The sequence below is a fragment of the Xenopus tropicalis genome, chromosome 2, assembly GCF_000004195.4.
Source record: "Xenopus tropicalis strain Nigerian chromosome 2, UCB_Xtro_10.0, whole genome shotgun sequence".
Lineage (NCBI taxonomy): Eukaryota > Metazoa > Chordata > Amphibia > Anura > Pipidae > Xenopus > Xenopus tropicalis.
The window spans coordinates 82545371-82557368 of NC_030678.2; the positions used below are offsets into that span (position 1 = coordinate 82545371).

At 33.4% G+C, this 11998-nt stretch overlaps 1 protein-coding gene across 1 annotated transcript; it reads left to right on the forward strand.

Moving 5' to 3' along the window:
- Positions 1-10074: 10074 nt before the first annotated feature.
- On the forward strand, positions 10075-11019 carry LOC105946653 (olfactory receptor 11L1). The gene has a single exon (XM_012958160.1). The coding sequence runs from the start codon at positions 10075-10077 to the stop codon at positions 11017-11019; it is 945 nt and encodes a 314-aa protein (XP_012813614.1).
- Positions 11020-11998: the final 979 nt, after the last annotated feature.

An 11998-nucleotide genomic window follows, 5' to 3' on the forward strand; every position in this document is an offset into this window, starting at 1 on the left:
GTGCAGGATTCTGCTGGATTAACTGATGTGTTTTGAAAAACATGTTTTCCCGTGACTAGTGATGAGCGAATCTGTCCCGTTTCGCTTCGCCATAAAATTTGCGAAACAGCAAGAAAATATGCGAAATGGTGAAAAATTCACGAACTGCATTTTTTTGCGTGACTGCGCCCTTTTTTGATGTGACTGCGCCCAATTTGATGTGCAAATAAATTTGTTGACGAGTGCTGAATTTTTCTACAGCGAATTTTCACAGAAGTTTCTCAAAACAATAAATGCGGAAATTCGCTGAGAATCCATGCCTGCCAAAGAAATTCGCTCATGACTATCCATGACAGTATTCCTTTAATGAATGGTGCCAATTAATGCAAGGACGCTCTTCATAAATGACTCCTTTTTTTCCACAAGTCATGAGGTGCCATAAAAAAACTTTGAAAATATGAATATATGAAATAGGGGATTTTGAACACTTCGATGCCCAGTGTGCATACCTATGTGCCATGTAGACACAAAAATATACCTTTTGCATACAAATTATGTTATTGTTTATATTTCAACTACTGCAAAAAAGTAAGTAAACCCCAAAACACTATAAATTCTTTCACCCAGATCCAAACTACCAAAAAACAGAGGCTAAAGGTTTTTTTTTAAAATTTCTAAAGATCATCTAAAATATTTACATTTTCATCATCATATGTCCTACATATCCTTATATAAAACATCATTATATGAATGCCAGAGGTCTACAGAACAGTTTGCTGCTCAATATGCATGAGTGGCATGCAGTGATCGCAAAATGAATACAGTGCATATGAATTTCTTTGCTGGAAGTTCAGCTCCTGCAAACAAAGCACACTGTCTGCATTTTATTTTTCATAAAAACCCCTAACCGTACGAAGGCCCAAAGGAAACCAAATATTTTTTGGAAAGTACACATTTGGTTAAATCCAAAATGGTAAATGTGTTTTTCTATTCCAAATGCAAAGCTTAACAATTAACAAATAAGCAAGACAAAAATGCAACAAAATCACTAAGAATCCAACAAAGTTGGATGCAAATAAATAAAACAAAATAATCGATCTGACAGTATGAATAGTAGTCAAAATACCTGATACACTAATCATTATAATAAGCAAATACAGGTATGGGATATGTGCCATAGTGTAGATGGAAGCGCATGAAGTTAAAAACAAAATGAAAATATATATATAGTGTAAATCCGTGGAATAAAAGAATCAACTCAAAGAGAGAGGACGTGTATATTAAATCAAACACCACTGTTGGAAAAGGTGACCCAAGATTAGATGTTATAACTGCTCACCAGATCCACTTAGTAAGAGGCATATAAGTCAGTCCCAGCCAGGCATTGATTGAAGACCCAGTATCACACAATATGTGGGATAAAAGATGAGGCAAAAATAGTATAATAACGTTTAATAAAATCAAATCCTGCACATTGCAGGCTACTTACAGTGTAGTGAAAGTATCAAAGCAGAATCAAATAGTAGCTCGACGCGTTTCACGTGCTGCACTGCACGCTTCCTCAGGAGCAAGATAAAGTAAACTAACCACGGCCTAAATATCCATATAAATAACCATCTTAATTAAGACTTAAGTGAAGTAACCACAGGTGAAAAACCGGAACTACGTGTATGGTCCACCAGGAGCAAAGTCGCGTGACCACGACCATACACGTAGTTCCGTGTTCCGTAGTTTTGTGCTAGCGCAACTTTTTTATGTGTGCAACTTTTTTCTCACTCAATAATCCACAGGAGTTTTTTCTCTGCAAACTTTTGTTGCAGGGAATTTTTGCCACAGTTTCACAAAAAATGTCAGCAATGGCAAAATCTGGAATTTCATCATGAATCCATGTCTGCCGAAATATAGAAATATATAATTCAAAGCTAATTTTTCCCCAATGTATTTTTAATATCCTACCTTAATAACTTAATGCAAGCATTTTTTTAGCTTCCAAATTAATATTGTATAAACAGTGCTGTGTATGTTTTATACATATATATACAGGTATAGGCATTTTGCATCCAATAAGGATTATTTATATCTTAGTTGGGATCAATTACAAGGCACTGTTTTATTTCTACAGAGAAAAAGGAAAATTCTGAATTATTTGATTAAAATGGAGTCTTTGGGAGACAGGCTTTCTGTAATTCGGAGCTTTCTTGATAATGGGTTTCCGGATAAGGGTTCCCATACCTATATATACATATATATATATATATATATATATATATATATATATATGTATATTTTTTTATTTTTTTTTATATATTTTTTATTCAAATCTGTGATTGTTAAATGTATTATCACAAATGTAATCTATAATAAAACATATTTTGACATTTCATCTTAAAGATGAAAGATAAACTGTGGGTAAATTCACTGAACGTATTCTACAGTGACCCATATATAAAATGTCAGGTTTAGTGTCATTATGAAGTGTCAGTTACAAAACACAGTTGTACAATATTATGTTGAAAAAACAATGAGCAAATGCAATTATTGCATTAAGTGTCCAGATGTTTGAAAGAGATGTAAACACTATTAATTAGTGAGACAAAAGGCATGTCTCTAGATAACATTGTATAAAACTCCCAAGGCCCTTTGAAGTGTTTTTCTGCTTTGACTACCTGACTTATTAAATATTTTTTCTTTGTAACACAAGTGAGTTATCAGTTAAACAATGTCACACATATTTTTGGAGACATGATTTTCTTTAGTACCTAAATTATAATTACATTTCATCAATGGTAAATAAAGTAAAATTCTACCAAATATTTTATCACCTAAAATGATTTGCTTCCAATAGAACATCTCTAATTACACTTCCTTTGCTTAATTAATCTTTCAAAAAATGATTGACTATGCTGTACAAGCATACATATCTTGAATTGCTTTAGAGCAGTAAAGTCCAGTTTGTGAAAACTTGCTTTTCAGCCATTAGATATTTTACTAAACTGTGAAAAACTATTTCAGTCATTTCAGTGTGTTCAGTTGACTGAAATAAAATCATATCCTATGTAGTCCACTTTTTCAGCTAAATGCAAAAGTCCTTGAGGAAGGAAGCCAATTTGTGACTGAAATGTTGAACTATATATTTATCAAGAGATTGTCCTTTTTGAGTGCAGTATAGTTCGACTATAATAAAATAATTCAGAATTTTGTTTTCACAAAAGCACTAAAATAGTTTATCTTATTAATTTCTTGAAAAGATCCCTTTTTTAGTTATTTATCAAGTGTAAAAAGCATAAAAACTCCAATATAAAACTTTGTGATCTAAAAACTGGCGAGGTCATGTAGAAGTCAATGGGTTGTGTTTATACCCTCTTTTCCTGTGTTACCCTGACACAATAGTATAATAAGAATTGTCTTCCCTTTCTTTGATTGCTGATTAGTTGTGACTGTTTCAACAAAAATGGATATTTCTTTTCACATTTTACTTGTGAAGGTTTTTATTTAATTTCTAGACTAAGCTGTTTTTTTTGCCACACATTTGATTTTCTTGACAAATAAATGGAATAACAACAAGTCAAAAAAGTGGTGAGACCCACCCCAGAACAATGGCAAGAAATACTAACAGCATATAAAGAAACAACTAACTGCACTAACCATATAGAAGTGCACACTAAAATCACGCACAGATGGTATCTAACGCCTAAAAGAATAAGCTAAATCAACCCACAATACTCAAAGCTATGTTGGAGACAATGTGGACAACAAGGAATACTCTTACATATGTGCTGGCAATTCCCTTCAGTAAAACCTTTCTGGACAGAGGTCTTCAACTTAATTAAACATAAACTGGGATGGAATCCACCTTTACAACCTCAAATAGCATTACTGCAATTATACCCGCCGGGCACACCACCTTCCAATAAAAAGCTTTTATTCCACATCTTTAACAGCGCTTTCCCTCATTGCAAAACTGTGGAAACAACCTTCCACCCCAAACATTTAATTCAACAAGTTAACTTGACAATGGATAAAATGACAGCCACCACCCCCCCACTGCAAATTGGTGAGACCCATACTTCATTTTTGTTATATTATTTGGAATGTAACATAGGGAGGCTGATTTACTAAATTTTGAGGTCAAGGGAAAAAAATGAGAGCGTGAAAAACATGGCAAACGTGCCCTCCTTTTTCACAATTATTTTTTTATTATTTTTTTTTTGCAGATGAAGCTTGCATACAAGCAAGAATCACATTGTTCCAATCATTTTTAATGGCCAGAAGTCAGAGTCAGTTAACATAACTGAATAGTTCCCCCTCTGTTATTGGTTTACTGCATATGTCTATATGAATCCTGGCATGTTATTTCCTGACTGCCTGTGCTAAAGATTTCAGCTATCTGAGTTCAAGGCTTCTACCAGGTTCTTCTTTCCTTCTCCCACTATACAACCCCATCATTTTGCTTTGCTCCTGACTCAGAAAAGTTGTTTATGCATTACTCCTTGAATTAGAAAAAAGACCTCTGAAGGGGTCTCTTGCGCTCCACTCATTATCTCTGACATCAGCCATGATCAATGCAGTGCAGGAGACACTGTCAGAGGAGAGCAAAGAGGTTGCTGTCAGATGCAAGGAGAAGCACTTGAAGAACATTTAATTAGGTCAGTGTCCTATTGATGTCGTTAAAGGGGACATGGCACCCTAAGAATTAATTCCAAATGTATTTCTATTGTGTGTATCAAACAAGATAAACCTCACTTTATAAATAATATAAATCTTTATTTTTTGTCTTGGAATTACACAATCACATCGACTAGGCAGGTGCCATTTTGTGGACACTATTTTTAAGGCAAGCTTTGCATCATGCCAAAATGTTGTCTATGTGCCAGAATGAGGGGCCTGATACACATGCCTATGAAGTGGCTACACAATTAGATGGTGAGGAGGGAGCTGGGATGAGAGGAGTGCAGTAATTTCTTGGAAGTGCTGAATGGAAAGTGAAAGTAATTGTCTGCCCTGCCTCTTTGCCTAAACCAGGATTTTTAAATTCATTTATAATGGGTATGGATGTGTTAATATAAAAAAGGAAACTGGATTGACCCTCCTCAACAATCCCATTCACATGTTACACTTCAAATTACCCTAAAGATTGATGGTTTATTTTCCTTCCTTAGACTAACTACAGTTGTAGAATTCTAAGTGTATTTATAAATACACTTAGAAATGAATAGAAAGTGGGTGAATTTTTCTGTGGTGAGCTCTAATTTCATATTTAATAAATCTGCCCCTAAGTCATAAATAACCATGTGCTGACCAAAAGCAAAGCCTTAGCACTTTTAGCACTTTTTTTGGTCAACAGCAAATGGGAGGTGCTACAGAGGGGCAAGAAGAACCTGGTACAAGCCAACTCTCAACTGGCTGAGATCTATGGCAGAACGATTTTAATAGACAATTTTCAATAAATTATTTTACTCAAAAAATAATTTTAATAGTGAAAAAATCCTCATGATTAGTGATGAGTGAATTTGTCCCATTTTGCCTCGATGTAAAATTAGCAAAAGAACAAGAAAATTCACAAAACAGCGGAAAATTCGGGAAACACATTTGTCACACGGCTTTTTTTGTAGCCTGCCTCTTTTTTTTTACACGCCTGTGCCCATTTTGACTTGACCACACCCAAGTTGCTGTTACCATGACTTTTTTTGACGCATGACAAATTTTTCCACTGAAGTTTTCGCAGAAGTTTTATGAAACGATTCGCCAATTCACTGCAAATCCATGCCTGCCGAAAACATTCACTCATCACTACTCAAGAAAAATAGTTTAACACCAATTAATTATTATTTACAGAATATCTGCAGGAAATTCCCCTATTAGAGCAGATATAGACAAAATGGACACATTTTCAAAGAAATTCAGCAAGTGGGCCTAAAATTAAAAAAAAAAAAAATCACTTTTTTTTTTAACAAAATGTATTTGAAAACCAATGCCTATATTATTATATTCTTAAAGATTCGACTTTAACATAGTCTTATAGGCCTATACCTCTTATTTATGGTCATATTCAAAATCTAACCAAGACCACGGCCAAGCTCTTTCAAGGTTGGATTCTTTAGTGTATTCTTGTTTAATAATTGATATTGTCTTGAATTGCATTACACTTGAATCATAAAATTCAAATGACTTTCTTTATAATGTTACTTTTCCAAGATATGAACTTTTTTATAGTAATTCACAACCCATGAAGACTAACATTTACTTTTTTTATGGAGATATTCTTGCTGTTTGAAAAACATTATATAAATTTCATAACCAAAACTATCAATAACCAAAACTACCTAATCACCAATTTTTTAACTTTTATTAAAGAATCCATCTATATAGATCTATTACCAGGAAATAAAAGTAAGGCCATGAACAAAATCCTCAAATTTTGTCTAAAATTAACTAGTGACCGTCTTATGCCGGAACTAATTGTGAGATTATTTTCTAATTTTGGTTTATGATACAAAAGTCAAATTAACCAAAAAGTGTACCTGCCTGATACTTAATGAAGACTTGCTATATATATGGTCTTGTAATTTACCATTACCTTAATTAGCCACTTGTGACTTTAATTATCAATTGTCCCACAGAGAAAACTATCATGTCACAGTAAAGGATATAAGTCACTCCCAAAACAGTCATGTTGCTGTTGTAGGAATTGGCAGCAGAAGTGTACATCTTGTTTCTATGCCGTGAATGAAGAGTATACACTAAGTTTGTTTGGTGAGTGTTTGAAATTAATGTATTTTCAAGCATTATTTGATAAGATGAGGCACTGCAACAAGTTATTAGTTACATTTGTTTTATACTCTCTCTCCATGTTCATTGCTTATGTATAAACCACTACTGAATTTACACAGCGCTCTCTCAAAATGCTTGTTTGTTGTAGAAATTATTTTCTTCATAAACCTTATAAACAAATATTGTGAGCCTGTAGCAATGGCAGATTTTGCAAGTCTTGAAATGGAACATAGAAGTAATAGTAGTGTTTTGTGTGTCCTGGCCTACTAAAAGGAGATCTTAACACAAACAATTTATGCAAACCTAATCAGGGTGGTTTCTCTGAGCTTATTTACAATTTACATCTATTTTTATTATATTGGTTTCTGAGATACATTTAGAATGCTAATAGCAGGGTTTTATCTCTACTGAGATAACCCAAGGGTTGTCCACTTCCTAAATCCCTGAAATACACTAAAAGTGCATATATATTGTTGCTGCAATTCTGGGCTATCAAAAAGCTGTTGAGTTGAAGCCTACCTAGTACTGTAAAACTGTGTAAAACTATGCTAATATCTCAGAAGCGCTTCCATCTAGTCCTTCTTCTTGGTGCACTGGCAGGCAGCATGTTGTCTGTGAGTGCCCCCAAGGAGCAGATTTTGGTGCAATAACATGAAAGCATGCTTGTCAGTGCACCAAGAAGAAGTGGACACAAGTGCATTGGCTTTTTTTCCACCTGTGTAGAAAATGCATGCAGTGAAAATTTATATGATTAAAAAACTTGTTTAGATACATTTTACAGAAGGGTAATGAATTACAGATTTTTTTTTTTAAACTTTGTCAGTCCACTTTTTCAGTCTTACTCTAAAATTCAGTAAGGCCATCCCTTGGCTCACGACAACGAATACAAGTATATGAAAACATTACTGGTTCAGCCATGAAACCATAGTTCCAAGATTATCTGGGACAGAAAAAAGTTAACTCCAAAGATCTTCAAAAGAGGCAGGAGAATCTATGAAAAGAAATAAGCATTTTCCAGAAATCTCACCCCTATTTTATATACACACACATATATATATATATATATATATGGACTTATTATATATATATATATATATATATATATATATATATGTGGACTTTTATTTATATATATATAAAAAGTCCACATATAGCTTTGATGTCAAAAGGTAAGTGACATACTCAACTTGTGTACACAAGTCAAATGTCAATAAAAAGTGTTTAAGAAAAACATAGAAATTAAACAATAAATGTAATCAAATGAGTCTGTGTCATTATTATTCAGTATAAAATGACTACTGTCTGTGTTGCAAAGCTAAAGAAATGTAATGTGACAAAATACAAAAGTCAACTGCAGACATGATCTATTCAGTGTAAAAGACCCCAGACAAATTATACCACTATTATAAAGTAGTCTGTGGATGCATAGATGTACAGTATATAGAAGTTTCCTTTTTCTCTGTAATAATAAAACAGTGTCTTGTACTTGATCCCAAATAAGATATATTATACATTATTGGAGCCACAACAATCCTATTGGGTTTAATTACTGTTTATATCATTTGTTTTAGCAGACTTACAGTAGGAGATCCAAATTACGGAAAGGCCCTTTATCCAGGTCCCTAGCATTCTGGGCAACCTATACCTGTAATGTCTACGGCAGGGTATTTTCTTGTGTTTTGTAGCCACAACAAAATGCAGGCTAGAAATAACACAAAAAGCAAAAAAACTGTGTACATGAAAATAGTGAATCAGTTTATGTGAAAGAAATGTTTAGGCCACTGTTCCAAACAAATATATGCTCTATACTATGTCTCTGCTCTCTTCTTATTTGTTATACTTACTGTAACATATGAATTTAAAAAATTGTAATTTTAGAACCCTTGCATTTGTTTCTTGTGAATTACAGTTAAACCTTTTACAACAAACTGTTCATATAACAAGCTTTCATAGAGTTCTTATGACAGACCAAAAGAGGAAATACCTTTAGCTTAAATTTACAAAGATTCAATAGTAAATTCCAGAAAAAAAAATGACAAAAAGAATCACTAAAATATAAAATATAATTTCATCCTGTACTCATCTTTTCAGAAATACTTAGAAGAAAAATGTAACAATATTGGAAAAATCAATGTAAATGTTAATAAATAGGCCTCTGTATTTCTTTTTTACTCTATTTGTTTTTGACTATTTTTGCTTTCCCTAGCTTAGTTTTCTATTTATCCTGTAGTTTCTAATGCCCATACCCTTTGTTATTCCCTCATGTAGTCTTCTGGAAATATTATAATCATTTTATAGGAAACCAGAAGGGGCTATGGACTAGTGACCAAGTGGGCATTATCTGGCACCACTGTGCACATAATAAAATAAAAATTACAGGAAACAGAATATTCGAGGCATGGAATAGTAAGGGGGGGGTAGATAGAATGTTCAGAGAGATACCATTAAAAAATGTCAATATATGCATTATCCTGTAATTAAAAAAAAGCCAAAAGTGTATTTGCATGTTTAATGACCCTTTAAAGTGATACTGACACTAAAAAACTACTCTTCAAAATATGAATGTACATAAAAAGTTACCTATAGGTCATGTTGATCATTTTTCACTGATAGGGCTGCTTTTGTAAGTGACTGTTACTTGAAGTTCATAAACCTGACTGTCCCTTCTCAGCCTGTCAGTTATAGCTTCTAATGCTAACGGCCTCCTGCTGCACAAATATGGCCGCCTGCTCATATAGGAACATAGGGATTGTATGTGTAATGTAAAAGCATCAAGCATCAAATACTTTTAAGGCAAAATTATAAGTAGCATGCAAAGACAATGGTATGATAGATGTAAAAAAAGTTTTAATTCTGGTGTTAGTATCTCTTTAAGAGTGATTTGTTTTTTTTGTTATTTACACACCGATTTTTCACTTTACTAAATATGTTTAACTTGCCTTAAAACAATACTACATTCTTACCATGTCAAACAAAAACTGATTAGTTTGTAACTAAAATTTGTGAACATTTTAAAAGAATCAGGCTATTCTGTTTTTAAATCTCAAATTGAGAAATTAACATGCAAAACTTTTTTACCCAAAATGCTTTGAGAAAAGACTGAATGTAAAACTTTAGGCCCACCACAATATTTATCTAATAAATTTAGGCCCGCCATAATATTTATCGAATGTTTAAAATGACTGTATTTCATTGGAGAAGAATGGAAATATTGTCAGTTATACTATTATAGTCATAATTTTACAACATATGCATGTACATTATGTTCTGTTTGATTTCTAGCAGTTTTGTTATTCTGGAAGAATTTGACCTATGTCCATAACAATGCAAGAGGAGAACACAACATTCATTTTGGAATTCCACCTCCTTGGATTTCAAAATCTTCACAGTTTGAAAATAGTCTTCTTCATTTTTCTTTTAGTCACTCATATTGCAACGTTGTCTGTAAATATCTTCCTCCTAATAACTGTGCGCTTTCATCGCCACCTTCACAGTCCTATGTATTTCTTTTTAACCCAACTGGCGTCATCTGAAATGCTCTTCACAACAACCATTATCCCTAAACTGCTGCATATGACCCTCAGGGAAGGAATCACTGTATCTGTGAGTAGCTGTATAATACAGCTTTACCTGTTCTCTGTTTCAACCAATGCTGAGTCCATCTTTCTTACTGTAATGTCCTATGATAGATATTTAGCCATTTGTTATCCACTGCGCTACAGTTCTTTAATGGATTTCAGGTCCTGCCTCCAGCTTGCGATCATCTCTTGGACATTTAGTTTCATCTCAACACTTATTGTGATTATTCAGATATGCTCATTGCAATTTTGTGGCTCTAATGTGATTGATCATTACTACTGCGATTTGACACCGGTACTGGAACATTCTTGTTCTGATGTATTTTTTGTGAGACTACAGATATTTGTGTTTTCCATCCCTATAGCAGTTTTGCCTTTTGTCTTTATCATTATCACTTATATACGCATAGTCATTGCTATTCTCAAAATCCCTTCCACCACTGGAAAACAAAAAGCCTTTTCTACGTGCAGCTCACATTTAATGGTTGTGTGCATTTATTATTTGACACTGATAACTATTTATGTAATTCCTTCAGGAGGGTCCTCCTGGGGATTAAATAAGTTTCTGTCACTGCTGTACACTGTGGTAACACCATTGTTTAATCCTATTATTTATACTTTAAGAAATCAAGAAATCAGATCAATAATAGAAAACAAAATTTTTAAACAAAAAAAACTTGTCCACTTTTAACCTATATTTATTATTTTATGTTTTGTTGCAATATTATGGGAATATTTGTATAATAAATGAGGGACTAGTGCTCACTGCTCAGTAGCAACTATAGCAATTCATAAAAATCGACAAGTTGGGCAACTTGCATATAGCGTCTGAAATTCGAGCATGGGTATTGCACATAAACCCTACATTTTCCTACCATATATTTAAGTTGGGCACATCTGCCCCACCCAGATCACACCATTTGTATTGAATATAAACCCTCCATTTACCAGCACCATCACATTTTCCTAAAATAAATAGCAGCTTTCATCCAGCAGCCAATTTCCCTTTTACACATATTCAGTGATATTTACATCTGCAAACAGTGCTAAAAAGTTGAAATGAAATGAATGATGCAGGCTTACACAGGCATAACAGGGTCACATAATTAACAGATGACCAGTCAGCTCAACTATGCAGAAGTACATGAAGCAGCTTTGTACCTTTAAATGGATACTGTAATGATTTTTATGGTTTTTACTTTTTATTACTTATCTAACGATTCCATTTTCTTATTCAAACCACTGCATGGTTGCTTGGGAAAATAAAACACTAGCAACCAGATACAGTAGTTCCTGAAAAAACAGGAACAAAATGCTAAATATATAAGAAACCATAACAAATAAAAAATTAAGCTCATTTGCAAACTATCTCAAAATATCACTTTCTACATTATAGTAAAAGTTACATGATTCTATCATGATTTTTATGGTGTAAATTTATGGAAAATTATTCTTAAACCGATAAATATATTTTTAGTTCTAATATTGGTGTGTAGGCAGCCATCTCAGTGCATTGTGCCTGATTCTGAGCTTTCAGTGCTACACATTAGAACTGCTTTCAGATAACCTATTGTTTCACCTACTCCCATGTAACTGGAGGAGTCGCAAGCCGGACTTGGATTTCTTACTATTGAGTGCTATTCTGATATCTACTGGGAGCTTCTATCTTG

Excerpts from the sequence above, each read along its gene's own strand:
- LOC105946653 (XM_012958160.1), top strand. The coding sequence starts at position 10,075 with ATGCAAGAGGAGAACACAACATTCATTTTGGAATTCCACCTCCTTGGA.